At 45.2% G+C, this 17,517-nt stretch overlaps 1 protein-coding gene across 1 annotated transcript; it reads left to right on the top strand.

The window, feature by feature from the left end:
- The first annotated feature begins 345 nt into the window (after window positions 1-345).
- MSH5 (mutS homolog 5) lies at window positions 346-17,113 on the top strand. The gene is given in 26 exon segments (XM_020974272.2): window positions 346-668; window positions 671-698; window positions 1,034-1,181; window positions 1,297-1,420; window positions 1,740-1,820; window positions 2,080-2,142; window positions 2,363-2,484; window positions 2,674-2,783; window positions 3,230-3,265; window positions 3,594-3,676; window positions 4,330-4,375; window positions 10,249-10,387; window positions 10,517-10,579; window positions 12,193-12,321; window positions 12,679-12,751; window positions 13,028-13,137; window positions 13,795-13,875; window positions 14,227-14,314; window positions 14,492-14,681; window positions 14,803-14,929; window positions 15,297-15,446; window positions 15,628-15,702; window positions 15,961-16,104; window positions 16,418-16,555; window positions 16,702-16,775; window positions 16,868-17,113. Coding segments are annotated over 26 exon segments (2,634 nt in total). The 5' UTR covers window positions 346-568; the 3' UTR covers window positions 16,980-17,113.
- The last annotated feature ends 404 nt before the right edge of the window (window positions 17,114-17,517 follow it).

Below are 17,517 nucleotides of genomic sequence, written 5' to 3'. Positions count from 1 at the left end.
ATGTCCTCCATTCCAGCTCCAAGAGACTCCCCCCCCACTCGAAAAGGCGGGAAGTTCGAAAGCGGAGCCCGACCCCCGAGTGCGGATTCGCCAATCAGCTTTCGGACCGGGGTCACGCGCCTCCGTCTCCTAGTCTGGGAAGAAGAGGCCGACCCCCCCACCAAAAAAAAAAAAAAAAAAAAGAGGCCGACCCCCCCTCCCACCCGGCCCCGGGCCCAGAGAGCTTCCGCCCAGACTCACCCCACCCCCAGGCCCTTGCCTTGTGTACCCCAGCTGCGCTTGCGCAGTGGACTCGGAGCGCGGGGTTGGGGGGGTTAGAGATAAGCCTGTGGGTGTGGCCGATGCTAAGAAGAAGGGCTGGGAGGACGTGAATCAGAGGGGAGACGTGGGGGCTCCTACGTGTTTATTTACATTACTTAATTCCTCCTGTGGCCTTTTTCCCTAACTTCCAGAAAAAAAAGCAAATTCCAAAGTCAACAGGACGGGCTGGAGCCGGGGAGGGGCTCTGCCGGTTTTGCCCCAAAGCCCTTGGGCAGCTTCCCCTCCTCCTGAGAGTCGCCCCCTCCCCATGCCATTTCCCACAATCCTCCTCCACGAAGGCCTGAACGCCAACCCAAGCCTACGGTGCAGTAGTGGTCACAGGTTTTGGAGTCCAAAGACTTGCTGTGTGACCCCGGACAACTCAATCAACTGCTCGGGTGCTCGCTTTCTTTCTTCACCTGTAAAATTGAGGGGGATGCACTAGATGAGTTCCCTTTAATCTTGAAATCTAAAGATTCAGCATTTAGTAAGCACTTGCAGTATATGTAGGGTTCTGTGCCAGGTTGGGGGAGGGGGAGAAGATATAAAGTAAAGAGGACTTGGTCCCTGCCCTCCTGGAACTTCGGGTAAAATGGCTCACACTTTGAGTGTCTCCTCACTCAAATTCAAATTCCCTAAAGAGAAGCTTTGTTCTCATCTGGGAACTTCTGGAGAGGGGACAGGGCTGGGTGAAGAAAAGGAAGACTCAGGCCAACATTTTCTCTTTTTCTAGACCCCCAGAGTCCCCAAGAACCATGGCTTTCTTGGGGGCCCAAGCCAGTGACATCACCCCCCAGGATCAGGGGGCAGGAGCACCTTCTGCTCCCCTCTGCCCCTCAGTCCTCCAGGATGGAGAGGAAGAAGAGGAAGAACAAGCAGAGGTGTTGGGGGGGGGAGCTGCAGAGGGGTGTCATTGGGAACCAGGGGCCTAAATCTCCCAGAGGAGAGTTGGGGATGCTGAGAGTTTGGAGATGACAATGGATGCTTCTTTGGCAGACCTACCTGTGTGTGCTGTGGCATTCTGGATGCCTGGGCATAGTCTACTATGACAGCGCTGACTCCACCATCTACTTCTTGCCAGACACCCCTGACTGTGATAACCTCAAACTTCTCCAGAGAGGTGAGAACAGTCCTCTGGAGGTGCCAGGACTGCACATATACTCATGAATGCATGATAATGCCTGTCCCTAAATCATCCTGTTCAGCCCTTCTTGTGCAGAGTATTATAAGAGATCTCCAGGGAGAATCTCCACCCAGATAACTTTACTGCCCTCCCTCCTCAAGTTCCCAGTTCCTGGCCTGGCCTTCCTGCCCAGGTTCCAACGTGCGAATGGGCTTTTGGGAGGACCAAAGTAAATGCTTTGGCTGAGAGGGGGTGGTCGTCTAGATTGAACTGAAAGGTGAAGGTCCATTTATTAACCAGTCTGCTTTCTCCCAAGTTGTGGATGAAATCAGCCCAAGATCCATCATCACAAGTGCCAAGCAGAATGAGAGCATGGCTCAGTTTCTGAGGAACCTGGGTGAGGGATTAAGGGAGAATTTTGACTATATGTGGAAAGGACTTTGGTGTCTGGGAGATTAGGTGTCTGAGAGCTGGAGGTTTGGGGGGAGGACTAGTGACATCCCGGGAAGGGCTGATGTATCTGGAAGACAACTAGGTATGTCTAGGAAGGGTAGGGCAGAATCTTGGGGGAGGCTGAAGATGTCTGCTCAAGGCTGGGGGGAAGGAGACAAACTGGGGCCTCAAGCTGAAGTCATTCTTCTCTGCTTCTCCTGAAGTCTCACCTGAACACAAGGAGCTGGGGACCCCTGAAACTGTACTGTTGCCCCACGTGGATTTTGGTATCAGCCTACCCATAACTTTTGTCCTGCCTCGATAGCCCCATCCTTACCATCTCATTCTTTAGCTTCTTTTCTTATCCCCATCATCATCACCAGAGTTCCCTACCTCCTTCCCCCAACCCCAGGACTAAAATGAAAGAGTTGGACTAAATGGTCTCTAAACACACTACTAGCTCTGACATTCTGTGACTTGTCTCTCCCAATCACCCTATCCCCACAGGTCTAGAAATCAGCAAACAGCGCATCCTCTCTGGTAACTTTTCCTTCATGCCAGAATCCTTGACATCCACTGAGAAAATCCTCTTCCTGTCTTCTATCATCCCATTTGATTGTCCTCTCATGGTTAGAAGGGTCCTTTAGGGGGGCAGAAGGGAAAGTTGGTCTGGGGGGAAGAAAACTGCCCCAGACCAGATCAGAGGCCATGGGAGCCCATCCCTAGAAAAGCTCCCATAGCATTCATACAGTCCCCCACAATGACCTCAGAGGAACTTGACGCATCTCTTCCTGGGCCACTGATCCTACTATCACTAGGTACAAGCCTTGGGAGGGTTGCTTAAGTTTCTGAATCGGAGAAGAGTCAGTGTGGAACTGGAAGATGGCAGCGTCAGTGTACCAATTCTAGGCTTCAAGAAATTTGTCTTGTAGGTAACCCACCCAAAGTGTGTATGTGTTGGGGTGGGGTGGGGAGGTAGGACTAGGGGAAGGTGATAGAGGGCAGGGAGTTGTAAGGGATCTCAGAAGCCACCTGTACTGACTTATACTTGAGCAGAAATCCCCTGTACAACACCCCCATCTGACAACACATCATTCAGCCTCTACTTGAAGACCTTCAGTGATGGGGAACTCACTACTACATGAGGCAGCTTTTTTCACCTTTCTATAGCTTTTAATTTTTAGGAAGTTTTTTCCACATAGACTTTGTGTTGTTACCCCAATGCAAGATCAACATAGGGGACACATAGATGATCAAAGGGAAAACAGGGGGCACAGAAGGGCCTCACTTTGAGACTCCAGGCTAAGATGACATTGAGAAAAAGAGGTATCTCTCCAGACTCACTTGCCTTTTTGCTTTGTCTCCAATCCTCAGGAAAGATCTCGTGAGCATAGACCAGGACACGTATAGGTGAGGAGATATAGAGACAGAAGGGTCTTAGGGGAAGGTGAAAAGAAGGATTAAATCCCTAATGCTCTAATAAGCCTAATGAGGCTCCTTCTCTAACCCTAGGTCTGTCTGAAGGAGGAGGGCAGAAGGGATTTGGAGGGTGGAAACAGATGTGTATCATCTTTTCTAAAGGGGATGGGAAGGCAATTGAAGGAAGAACCTATTTCTGGATTCCAGGATTGTGTGTCCCACCCCCACCTACATATATTCTTCACCCCCTTAGGGCATGTCATCTGGTGTCCTAGATTATACTTTCCTTCTCCCTCCCTCCCTGAACTGTTCCCCACAGTGTCCTGCAGATATTTAAGAGTGAGACCCACCCATCGGTATACAAAGTGGCCAGTGGACTGAAGGAGGGGCTCAGCCTGTTTGGTAGGTGGTGTCTCCTCCACTCTCCCTGAAAACGCAGGGCATTAATTCACTTCCCTCACAGAGGCTTTGTCTGCTTTGTGTGCTTGTGTATGTGAAGGCTAGTGCTTAGCTGCCAGCAGTGTGCCATTTCACTCATTATGTTTATCCATCAGTTTCTGGGTCCCCTTTGTGTGAGAGCTTTTCTGTACTTATGAATCTCAGTGTTTCTTTGATGAAGAAAAGCAGTGTAGCTATTTGTATTTGATTTATATGTCTTTTCATTATCTTTGCTTCTTCTGTTAAGTTATGACTTTTCTTCTGTTCTGACTTACTCTCATATCTGTGTTTCCTCTCTGTATATAATTTTGTCATGTATGTATTTGCTATCTTTATGTGAAATTAGGTGTGTGAAATTCTGTGGGGTGTGTGTGTGTGTGTGTGTACGTGTGTACACCCAGCCCTGCCCCTTTCCAACACCCGGTGATGCTGGCTCAGGATGTGGCCTGGCACCTGGCTCTGTCTCCCTTTGTGTCCTAAATCCGGGAACGCCCCTGAGTATGCCTCACCAACACTAGGGCCCCAGCCCTAATCTCCTTGCTAGGTCAGGCCCCTGCATGGTCTGACACACCCACTCCCCTGCTCAGACGCCTGACACACCTACTCCTTTTTCTTAGGAATTCTCAACCGCTGCCGCTCCAAATGGGGTGAAAAATTGCTCAGGTGAGTCTGTTAGAATCACAAAACCTTACAGTTGTGTAGCCATTTACAACTAACAAAATGAGTTCACATCCATTGTCATATTTTTCAACATTAAAAAATATTTTTTTCATTGGGGGAAAAAAGTGACCAATTTTATGTGTCTACCCATTGAAAGCCCCCAGTGGCAAAATAGGGAAGAAGTTGCCATTGCCCCACTCTAGCTTTGTTAATCCCCAGATGTAGCACCCACAGAAAGCAGGAAATGGTGGGAGAAACAATACAAGCTCTACTAGAGTTTCTGGACAAAGTAAGGGATATGCATGGAGATAGGGAGGGCGGGGATTATTATCTCTGTTTCTTTTAATAAAGAAACTGTGACCCAGAAATGTCCACTGACTTCCAAGGTTATACAGGTAACGGTCATCGAGTTGGAGACTTGAAACCTAGGCTTCTGTGTCTTTAATGATACACTGAGCTATCTTACATACAAACACTCACAAATAAAACCACTTAGTATACACAGACATACATGCTATACAATAATACATACTGAGCACTTACACATAGAAAATGCATGAGTACAGATATGGGCAATAAATAGCCATAAAGGACATACATAAAAACCACCAACATGGCGCACACACACACACATACATATACAATAATATTATACATGAATGCAAATACATAGTTTATACTAGTACTCATCACAGTTTATACACACTCATCCTAGCAACCTAGACTTACACCGCCCACTCACAAATGTTTACCTGTTTCTTCATCTGTATAATGAAGAAATTCAGCTAGATAACCCAGGGGTGGGGAACCTGTCGCCTTTTGTTCTGTGAAGTTTGGATCCAGTCAAAAGGTCACACTTGATGACCCAGAGAGCTACACGTGGCCTGGGGGCTGTAGGTTCCCTACCCCTGGGATAGTGGATAATAGCTGAAGTTTATATAGCACTTACTATGTGCCAGGCATTGTGCTAATCAATTTGCAATTATTATTATTTCATTTGATTCTCACAATGACCCTGGAAGGTGGGTGCTATTATTATACCCATTTTACAAATGAGGAAACTGAGGCAGGCTGAGGCTCAGTGACTTGCCTAAGGTCACACAGATTCAAACTCAAGCCTTTCTGACTTTCGGGTTCCAGGTGCTCTATCCACTGCGCCCCACCTAGCTTTGGGTTCAAATACTCCTCTGATACATAATGACTATATGTGAGTGTGACCCTGGACAAATTGAATAGCTTCTCAGTACTCTAATTCAGAGCTATCAAACACAGGGCCCATAGGCTGGGTTAGCAACACACTGAGTGTCTCAAACCAGATTAAGATGTAATTGGGAAGTATTGAACAAAATAAATTAAAAATATAATAAAACAATATTAAGATGTGGTCAGTAAGTCAATATGCACCCACAGGGATTCCTATGTACTGTTTAGTGACCCTGTTTCTATTTGAGTTAGACAACACTGCTCTAAGACAAAAAGCTGGAGAGGAAGAGTTTCTTTATTTTAGGGAATTCTCTTATTAAAGTGATAGATCTGGTTCTAATCCCTATTCAGTTCTAATAATCTGAATCCATGAGTATGGGTGAATTGATTTTGATTAATTGAATTGATTTACATGTACTTGCTATTACAAGGTGGATTATAGAGCTAGAAGGGACCACAGAGGCCACTTCTCCAAGCCCCCTCATTTTACAATTGAAGAATCCAAAGCTCAGGGAAATTAAGCATCAGAGGTGGGATTTGAATATGGATCCTCTGCTTTGAGGGTCCTTCTGCGTTCCCAGCTACCTCTCTGGGAGTACAGTAGTTTAAAACAATACTTCGAAGCAGGTAACACAAATATTTTTATGCTTATTTCACAGATTAAAAAACTGAGATCCAGGGCAGGGGTGTCCCAGAATTAATAAGTGTCAAACCTGTGATTTAAATACATGGCTCTCCTGAGACTTATTCCACTACAACCTGCTGCCACCCATGATACTCAAAATGAGCCATCTAACAAATAGGGTAATTTCATAACCAACACCCTTTCCAGGGCTTTAGGAACAAATTTCTGATCTCAACCTAACATGTGTGGTAGACATGCCCTTTGATACAAAACAGGTTTTGAATAGGGTAATCATTCTTCATCTTTCCTTTACCCCACCCCGCAAAAACCATATACAGGATAGCCGAAGACTCTGGGATGAACTGAGCCTGAACAAAAGCCACCAGTGAGCTGGCTAATGCCAGATAGAGCATAGTGGAAAACCACTAGATTGAGAATCAGAAGGTGTGACTGTCGTTACTAGCTGTGAGACTTTGGACAAGTCATTTTCCCTCTGTTTGATCATGTATAAAAGGAAGAGGTGGGGCTAAATGATCTCCAAAGCCCCTCCCAAGATCTCAAGATCCCCCTGGGGTCCTGTGATCTTACTTAACATGAGTTCTAGCATATGTATAGACACATAGTTCCATAAACTAATAGAATCATTCCAGCCCCATTCCTCCAGACTTGGACACCCAGAATGACACACAACATGTATGTCGAAACACTTAAGATATTGACATTGTGAGATGTACTCAACTGCCGTGACTTTTTCCTCTACGTCATCCAAGCTTTGACGCAGGGATGATCTTGATCTAACTATCACCCATAAGGGTCCATTTCTATGATCAAGAACCCTGAAATTCCTTTATCTTGTCATAATCCTTTATTTTCCCATCTCTCCCTCTGCCTTATTCCTTTTACTTACTCCATCCCTACTGTTATTTTCAGTTCCTCCAGTCCCTCAGTACTATCTTATTCCATCATTCCTACCATGTTTACTCTCATCTCCTTCCCAATCTTGACCAATTGGTGAACCAGTTTAACTCTCTACTTTCCTTTACTCTTGGGTCCCTCATTCCCTTGTCCTATCACTGACTATGCCTTGTCAAATCTCAACCCTATATCATTCCTGCCATCTACATCCTTCACTCTTACTCTCCTGATTGAATGGGAGGAAATCAGGAAACTATGATGATGAGATCCATTTAAAATTTATATTAATTAATTTCAACTAGGCTTTCACTATAGCAAGCCAAATCTAGTATTTTTTAGGTTCTTTTTTAAAAATAGTATTTTAGTTTTTCCAATTACATGTAAAGACATTTTTTAGCATTCATTTTTTGAAAGATTTTGAGTTCCAAATTTTTCTCCCTGCCCTCCCCCCTCCCCAAGATGGCAAGCAGTCTGATATAGTTTATACATGTGCAGTCATGTAAAATATATTCACACATTACTCATGCTGTGAAAGAAGAAAGAACAAAAGGGAAAAAAACCACATAAACAAAAACAAAAAAAAGGCAAAAATACTATGCTTTGATCTGCATTCAGACTCCATCAGTTCTTTCTCTGGATATGGATAATATTTTCCATCATGAGCCTTTTGGAATTTTCTTGGATCATTGTATTGCTGAAAACAGCTAAGTAAATCATAGTTGATCATCGAAAAGTGTTAGTGTTACTGTGTACAATGTTCTCCTGATTCTGCTCACTTCACTCAGCATCAGTTCATGTCTTTCCAGGTTTTTCTGAAATCCGCCTGCTCGTCATTTCTAATTTTTTTTCTCTCTTTGCTAGGCAGTGGGATTAAGTGACTTGTTCCGAGTCACATAGCTAGTAAGTTTCAAGTGTCTGAGACTGGATTTGAACGCAGGAACTCCTGACTCCAGGGCCAGTGCTCTATCCACTGCACCACCTAGCTGCCCCCTCATCATTTCTCATAGCATGATAGTATTCCATTACATTCGTATACCACAACTTGTTCAGCCATTCCCCAATTGATGGGCATCCCCTCAGTTTCCAGTTCTTTACCAACACAAAAAGAGCTGTTATGAATGTTTTTGTACATGTAGGTCCTTTACCCTTTTTTACAATCTCTTTGAGATGCAGGCCTAGAAGTGGTATTGCTGTATCAAAGGATATGCACAGTTTGATTACCCTTTGGGCCTAGTTTCAAATTGCTCTCCAGAATGCAAACTTGATACTTTTTGATAATTGATTCCTTATCCCACTCACCACAGTGGTTATACTAAATATTTTCTTCTTTCTTTAAGCTTCTAATACCACTTTCTACCCAAACTCTCTCTCCTGAAGATGTAACTTCATACTTTAAAAAATTGAGGCCATTCAAAGCAAGCTTCCTTTTCCCCCTTCTTCGTCATCTCATCCTTCTTTCATCATTTCCCACTATCTCCTTCATTCTAGTCTCTGAGCCCTTCTGCTTGCAAGGCCAATACCCTTGATCCCCTATCATCTTCTGCAGCCGGTTGTCTCCACCATAATCCTCATTCTCTCTGAAAACATTAATGTCTTCCTATATATTAATACCTTTCCTGCTACCAATAAACAGACCAAAATGTCCCCCAGCCTACGCAAACAAAAACCCTCACTAGTTTCTACCATGCTTGCTATGGTTAACCCTATCTCTCTTCTCCTAAATTCCTCAAAAATCCATCTATAATTGATGCTTTCATTTCCTCTCCTCTCACTCTTCTAAACCCTGTGCAGTCTGACTTCCAGCACCATCATTCAACTGAAATGGCCCTCTCCAAAGTTACCAATAGTCTCTTAATTATCCATCTAATGGCTATTTTTCCTGAATTCCAGCCAGCTACTCATTAGACATTTCAAACTGAATGTCCAATAGTCATCTCAAATTCAAAATGTCTAAAACAGAACTCATATTTTCCCCTAAGCCCATCCCTCTTCCCTATTGAGGGTACCATCATCCTTCCTGTCCTACTCCTCTTTGGAATTTTGGTGTCATCCTCTGTTCCTTTCTCTGAAACATACCATGTATGAAATTAATTGCCAAATCTTGTCGTTTATTTCTTTACAACATCCCCCAACAATCTCCCCTTCTCTCCATTCACACTGACACCACTCTAGTTCAAGTACTCATCGGTTCTTGCCTGGACTATTACAGCAGCCGTAAAATTGGATTCCCTTCCTCAATTCTCTCCCTAACACAAAGGTGCCAAAGTGACTTGGCTAAAGTGAATGTCTGATCTTATCTCTCCCCATCCCTTTCCCTATTCAGTATACTTCAGTGGCTCCCTATTACTTCAAGGATCATGTGTAAACTCCTCTGTTTAGCATTTAAAGCACTTTACAATCTGGCCCCTTCCTTCCTTTCTAATCTTCCATTCTAGTCCCCTCCATACATTGTATGATTCAGCCATATTGACCTACTTTCTGTTCCTCACGCACTATACTCCATCTCTCATCTCCAGGCCCCCATGGCTGGAATGTTCTCCTTCCTCCTGTTTAACACTTAAAATCCCTGGCATTTCCGGCCCCTTCTAGCTGGGATACACATACACTGTCCCCCACACATATTAACAACTATACTGTAGAGTTGTTGTGAGGAAAGCTTTGTCAGCCCTAAATTAGGATATAATTATGAGTTGCTGTCCCTTGTAGTATTTCCTTTGCTTCTTAGCAGCTGGGTGTCACAATGGATAGAGGGCTGGGCCTGGAGTCAGCAAGACCTCAATTCAAATTCTGCCTTTGTCACTTAATTGCTGTGTGACCCTGGGAAAGTCATTTAACCTTGGTTTGTCTCAGTTTCCTCAACTGTAAAATGTGGATAATAACAGTACCTACCTCGAAGGGTTGTTATGAGGATCAAATAAGGTAATATTTGTAAAAACTGCTTAGCTCAGTGCTTGGCACGTAGTAGGTGGTAGAAAGGTTCCTTCTCTTCACACTTGGAATGCAAATACAGAGCCACACAAATACACTGTAGTGTGTCATCTCAATGACACACATTTTGTAACACTGACTTTTGAGCCAGAAGCCCACTGACAGAGAAAAGATAGACTCAGTCTCTTTCTTGCCTGCCACCCAGGCTGTGGTTAATGCGGCCAACCCAAGACATAGAGGAACTGAATTCCCGTCTGGATGTTATCCAGTTTTTCCTGCTACCCCAGAACCAAGAGATGGCACTGACCCTGCATGGACTCCTGAGCCACATCAAGAATGTGCCTGTAAGCCAGCTTGCCCAGGGTGAAGGTGGGAGAAGCAGCATAAGGGGAGAGACTAGTGCTACCCTGGAAGTGTGGATGCTGGGGTCCCTTTGAGGAGAGGGCAGTGACAGGTGTCTGGTTTGTCTGTAGCTTATCCTGAGACGTATGGTCCTGTCACACACCAAGGTCAGCGACTGGAAAATTCTCTATAAGGTAAGGATCCCTGCTGCCCCCATTCTTGGGTGACTCTTTGCTCCTACCCTAACCCCTAATTTCTGGGGTCCAGAGAGCTTTCTAGACTAAGCCCTGTTTGGTCTAGGGTTCTATCTTCTCTGAACTTTGTATCCCCCAATACCTAGCACAGAGCTCTTCATTCTTGCTCAACATCTTTGTGCTATTGTATTCATGCTGGAAGGCCCTCCTTTGCCTATCCAAATCCTCATCAACCTTCCAGGTTCAGTTCAAGTTCCTCCCCCCATGAAGCTTTCCTCAGCTATCCTGACTTACACAAATTATAGGAACATGGGACTTGGAACTAGAGCGGGCCTGAGAGATCATCTAGTCCATTTCCTTCATTTTACAGATAAGGAAACTGAGACCCCAAGAGAGGACTTCAAAAAAGGCATCCAAAGTCTCCTTTTTCTCCCCAAATGATTTTTTGTTGCATTGCTCATACTATACTATTATGCATACTATATATTATATAACATTATACTATATTATGAACTATATATAATATACTATATATTATATACTCTTATACTATAGTAATCAATTATTCTGTGCTTCATGTACTAAGATCCTGCTCCCATGCCATACCTCATTGAGCTCTTAAAGGTCTTGCCATTGAAGCACAAGCCCTGGCAGATCATATCAAGCTGGAAACTTTGAGTATGGGTTCACCTAGCTTCTCCCCAGAGGCCTCTGCAAACAACCATGTCCCTCCTAGAGGTATTCCTTTCCATAATGTACTCTATGTCTGTGGTCTGAGGATCAGCCAAGCAAAACTTAGAGAAGCTTTTTCAGCCATACAGTTGTTTAAGAATGTTTATATAAGATTGAATTATAGAGGGGAATGTTCATACTAAGGATAAAATCCTTAAATATATTTAAATATCTATGTACATTAGTTGTATTTCTCTAGCTAAAATGTAAGCTTCTTGAGGGCAGAGATTATTATTTTGGGGGGTTTTTTTTTTGGAGAGGCAGTTGGGGTTAAGTGGGACTTACCCGGGTCACACAGCTAGTAAGTGTCAAGTGTCTGAGGCTGGACTTGAACTCAGGTCCTTCTGACTCCAGAGCTGGTGCTCTATTCACTGCACCACCTAGATACCCCAAGGGCAGAGATTATTTTACACTGTCTCCCCCCACCTTTTAATAGCAGGAGCTCTTTTTTTCTTTTTGGTGAGGCACAAGTTAGTAAGTGTCAAGTGTCTGAGGCCAGATTTGAACTTAGGTCTTCCTGACTCTAAGGCCAGAGCTCTATCCACTATGCCACCTAGCTGGAGCTCTTTAAAGATTTGTCCTAACTTCGACATCTCCAAGCCTTCCTCTTTTTAGCTCTTCTTACCCAAATTCAATTTCTGCCAGTCTCTGTTCTCCCAAGCATCACTTCCCTTCTTCACTTGTCTCATTCCAATCATGCCTCTCTCTGCCTGTATTTCTCTCTGTCTTTTTGTTTATATGTCTTTCTTCATGGCCTATTTTTTCTCCAACCTTGGTCTCACTATTTCTTTTTTTCAGTATCTATCTTTCTTTGCCACCTTTTTCAGGGTGTACTAAAAAGGGAACCCCCCTCCCGATAATTCACCTATCCTCCTCTACAGACAGTGTATAGTGCTCTGGGCCTTCGAGATACTTGTCGATCTCTGCCTCAATCCATCCAGCTTTTCCAGGATATCGCCCAGGAATTTTCTGATGATCTCCATCATATTGCCTGCCTCATCAACAAAGTGGTGAGGGAAAGGAGAAAAAGAGGAGAGGGGAGAACAGGGAAGAGGAATGGGACTGGATGGTGGCATAAGGGGAGAAATTATGACAGAGGAGGGCAGGATATTAAAGACAGGTTTGTGGGGACAGGAAAGGATGTGGGTTAAGGGGAAGGGATAAAAAACAGAGCAAGGGAACTGGGGGATGAAGAACAAAGGTGGAACTAGAATGGGATTGGAAACAGGGAGGGATGGGCTACAGAATATTTGAGATGAATCTGGAGAATGGAGGAGAGGGATAAAACCAGGAGGGCCCAAGGCCTGGGGAGGAATAGGAAGTAGGGTTGGGACTGTGGTGACAGGAATAGGGCTCTCCCCATCCAGGTGGACTTCGAGTGCAGCACTGCAGAAAATAGATTCACTGTCCGACCCAACGTTGATCCAGATATTGATGAGAGTGAGTTTAGGGTGAGAGAGGGGCCCCATCCTCCTTGAAACATAGATCACAGGATATTTGTTGTTCCTGGAAACCTCCCTCCCTGCCTCTACCCCTGAAACCTGGAGAAGGGTGTAGGGAGGAGATATCAGTCCTCATTTTTACAATAGCAAAGATGTGCAGAGCTCCGTCCTAGGTGCTAGAGAGGGTATGTGCAGATTGTCACAGTTCCATCATCATAGCGAGGAGAATATGTGATAAGTACATCTGTCATTCACTCATCACTACCTTCTCTAGAGAAACGGAAGCTGATGGGACTCCCCAGTTTCCTCACAGAGGTTGCCCGGAAAGAGCTGGAGACTCTGGATAGCCGTATTCCTTCATGCTGTGTTCTCTACATCCCCTTGGTGAGGGAAGGATGATCGGGGCATCTCCTTTATACTCATCCTGACACTTTGGGGCAATGGTGCATTGGTAAATGTTTAACAGCTAGTTCTTGGGGCAGCTAGGTGGTGCAGTGGATAGAGCACCGGCCCTGGAGTCAAAAGGACCTGAGTTCAAATCCAGCCTCGGACACATATAACACTTACTAGCTGTGTGACCTGGGCAAGTCACTTAACCCCATTGCCTAACCAAACCAAACCAAAACAAACAGACAACTAGTTCTTCAAGTGGAAAAAAAAAGTATACCAGCACACGGTTCAGTTTAATCTATATTGTTGACCTTTTTTCTATCACTTTTTAAAGTCTAGACAATGGACAAAACAGTAAATCAAACTCTGATTTGTAGTGTTAGCCAGTTTCTAAGCTATAAATGCACACACTGAAAATTTAATGTTGGCTTATGCTGTTTCAAGCTGGCTCCAGCACAGCTCTGCTTTTAGGGGACAGAAGTTGTATTCTGGTGGGATATAGATGGACTCAGAGGCTTCTGGGTGAACCCAGTAGACATTGAGGGGAACATTCGAGCCTCTTGGGGAGACATGGAGGACAAAGTTCCTTTGAGTTCCCCTTGGATAGCTAGAATAGCCTCTAAATTTATTTGCCCTCACTCACCCCTCCAGATTGGCTTCCTTCTCTCTATCCCCCGCCTGCCATTTATGGTAGATCCAAGTGACTTTGAGATTGTGGGCCTAGATTTCATGGTGAGAACCTGGTCCTGTGCGGGATAGGGATGGTGGTGAATGAGGTGAGTTATGGACCAGGGTGTGGGGTAGGGATGGTGATGAATGAACTGAGTTAAAGACCAAGGCAGTTCTGTTTCTGTCTCAGCCTGAGGTGGTGGGCCTTCACAGCCTAATCTTTATAAGCTCTAGAGAAAAAGCTTCTAGAGAATAAAGAGGGAAGGAAAAAATGTGGAGAGACAAATAATGGTTGGAAAGAGGAGGAAGAAGGTGGGAGAGGGGAGAGAAGTAGAAAAAAATTAAAAATGGAAAAGAGGTAAGGGGATCCCCTAGGGAGAAGGGTTGTGTGGGTCCAAGCCCCTGTCTCCACAGTTTTTGTCTGAAGAGAAGCTACACTATCGAAGTACCCGAACCAAGGAATTGGACTCAGTCCTGGGGGACCTTCACTGTGAGATAAGAGGTGAGTGAAGGGTTGGGTGCTGACCTAGAGAATCCTATTCTTTCCTCTCTCCATCAGCTCTTCCCCTATATGGTCCCATATATCTATGTTTCCCTTCTCTGTGACCCTTGTCTTCCTCACTTTTCCCCAACCCTTTCTCCTGCCCTCCCCTTTTTGGCTCCCCATTTCCCCACCCAGATGGAGAGACACTACTGATGCACCAGCTGCAGTGCCAGGTGCTGTCCAGGGGGGCAGTGCTGAACCGAGTGATAGAGCTTGCTTCCCGACTAGATGTCCTACTGGCCCTGGCTGGGGCTGCCCGGGACTATGGCTATTCACGGCCCCAGTATTCCCCTAAAATCCTTGGGGTGAGAATACAAGAAGGCAGGTCAGTACTAGATATAGTGGGAGTCAAGATGGGGTCACAGGGATGAGTGGGCATTACTATTCCCTGAATATCTGGAAGAGGTCAGGTATAGGCAACATAATATTTCCCTGGCCACCCCCAGACACCCACTAATGGAGCTGTGTTCCCGTACCTTCGTACCAAACTCTGCTGAGAGTGGTGGGGACACAGGAAGGATCAAAGTCATCACAGGCCCTAACTCCTCAGGAAAAAGCATCTACCTTAAACAAGTGAGGGGCTTCCTGTTTTATGATCTACCCCCACTCCCACCACATGCACAAGTATGTCTTAGAGCTTTCCATTTCTGTGCCTTGATCTGACTCAGGTTCTCTTTTTATTGGTTTTTATTCCTTTCCCCCAATTCCTCCTGAGCACACCTACTCCTTAGGGCAGAGATCTTGGGGCTGGGGTGGTGGGAACAAATTGTTCAGTTCCCCATACACATACCTTAAACATTGTCCATTTTTTCTCACTTCTATAGCTCCCCCAAATTCTTCATGTATCTTAGCCTCTCCCTGATCTCAGCCCACAGACTCTGGTTCTTCCTCATTCCCCAACTCCTTTCCCCACTACTTTTCTTTCCTCTCCACCATCCAGATAGGTCTGATTACATTCATGGCTCTGGTGGGGAGCTTTGTGCCAGCAGGCAAGGCTGTAGTTGGAGCAGTGGATGCCATCTTCACCCGAATCCGTAGCTGCGAGTCTATCTCCCTTGGTCTCTCCACATTCATGATTGATCTCAACCAGGTCAGGGGGAGCAAAGGGAGCCAGAGGTGGCAAACAAGTGTGTGTGTGGGAAACCACTCAGCATATGAGAAACATCCTCTCTTCCTATCTGAGGGGGTGGGAGGTGGAGGGGGGGGTGATTTACCCAGTGCAAAGTCTGGAGAATGGATGAAACGAATCCTGTCTCCATTTCTGTTGTCAGATGGCAAAAGCTGTGAACAATGCCACTGAGAAGTCCCTGGTCCTCATTGATGAGTTTGGGAAGGGAACTAACACGGTGAGGCAGGAGTGACTGGGAAACAGGGAGGAAAAGGAGGAACTGGGAGTGGGTGAATGGGAAAAAGAAGGAAATGGAAAGCCACATGGAAGTGAAAGGAAGAGGAAGTTTCAAAGAAAAGGGACAAGAGAGAATAATGGAGGGAGAAGATTGGGGATAGGGGAAAGACTGAGACCAAAGCAGGCTAGAGGAACAGGGAAACTCTAGATCTGGACATGACCTGTTACCCCTATTCTGCTCACCTATATCCCTCCCCAGGTGGATGGATTGGCACTTCTGGCTTCTGTGCTCAGACATTGGGTGTCCCTAGGGCCCAGCTGTCCCCAGATCTTTGTTGCCACCAACTTTCTGAGCCTCATTCAGCTGCAGCTGTTGCCCCCTGGACCCCTTGTAGAGTATCTGGTGAGGATACCAATTTACCCTTTAGATGAAAGCATCTTCTATATCTAAAATTCAGAACCCCAGTCTGGGAGTTTTCTAAGAGCAATGATCCTCTCTTCTGATAAACTGAAAGCTAAGGATGGGAATTCTTGCTTCCACCATCATACTGGGAGCTTCCCAAGTGTAGAGATTTTGTCTCTGCAGTCAGACTAGGAGCTCCCTGAGGGCAGGGAAATATGTTGCCTCTTTCCTCTGTCTCTCAAAGAAGCAACTCATCCATAACACTCAGAAAAATAAGATATGTGATAGATTTTCCATTTTTCTCTTCCACAAGACCATGGAGACCTGCGAAGATGGAAATGACCTCATCTTCTTCTATCAGGTCCGAGAAGGTGTTGCAAATGCCAGTCATGCCTCCCACACAGCAGCCCAGGCTGGACTCCCAGCTAAACTCATCACTCGTGGGTTAGAGGTAATGGAACATTGCATCAAGCTCCCTTATCCACAGCGTGCTTTCCCCCTTGAGTCCCCACTCCTTTCTGGGACCCAGGCATCTGGTCTCTAAAATCTTCAGCACTTACCTCCTGACCACCCTATCTTCTTCCTTTCCATTCCCAGGTCTCAGAGTTAATCGGAAAAGGAAAACCTATTAAGCCTGATAGAGGACTTTTAAAGGAGAATCAGCTGGAAAAGTAAGCGTCTAACCCCATCTTCCACGTTCCTCAGTTCCTTCTCCCCTAGGAAACCCAAACATACTCTTCCCCCAACACCCTCTCCACTTTAGTTGCCAGGCCTTGGTGGATAAGTTCCTGAAACTGGATTTGGAAGACCCTGAATTGGACTTGAGCATTTTCATGAGTCAGCAAGTTTTACCTACAGCCTCCTCCATCCTCTGATCAGCCCTCCTTTCTCCAGGATATCAAGTGTTCTATCCCTTCTCCTCAACTCTGGACCCCCATCTCTAACTTTAGTATTGTTTGCTTGGGGGAAAACTGTATGATTTGGGGAATAAAACATATAATTTGGAAAAGGTATTGCTTTCCTAGACCCTCCAAAAACAAAAAGACAGGTGGGAGCTGACACCCCATTAGAAAAGTAGGCACTTGTCCAACATCATCAAAATCCTAGAAAGTAACAAATTACTTTTGAGACACCATACGGATAACTCAGGAGAGACTTAGCAATAACAAATCGCTTCATGCTGGGAATCTGCTAACTGGCTGTTTTGGTCTAAACTGAACTAGCTGTGGGTTATTTGGTGAGATGGAGGGCAGGAGTATGGCTCAGTGAGAAAATCCCTGAACTGAAAGTGAAGAAAATTGGATTCGAACTCTCTTTCTGCCACTGACTGTGTAACCATGGTCCAGTTGTTTCTCTTTTCAGGACCTGTTTCTTTATCTGTAAATAATTTCTAAGGTTCCTTCCAACTCCAAC

The sequence above is a fragment of the Phascolarctos cinereus genome, unplaced genomic scaffold (assembly GCF_003287225.1).
Source record: "Phascolarctos cinereus isolate Bilbo 61053 unplaced genomic scaffold, phaCin_HiC Scaffold_5;HRSCAF=322, whole genome shotgun sequence".
Classification (NCBI taxonomy): domain Eukaryota; kingdom Metazoa; phylum Chordata; class Mammalia; order Diprotodontia; family Phascolarctidae; genus Phascolarctos; species Phascolarctos cinereus.
Note: the sequence above shows the minus strand (reverse complement) of the source record. Positions and strands in the feature narration are given on the sequence as shown.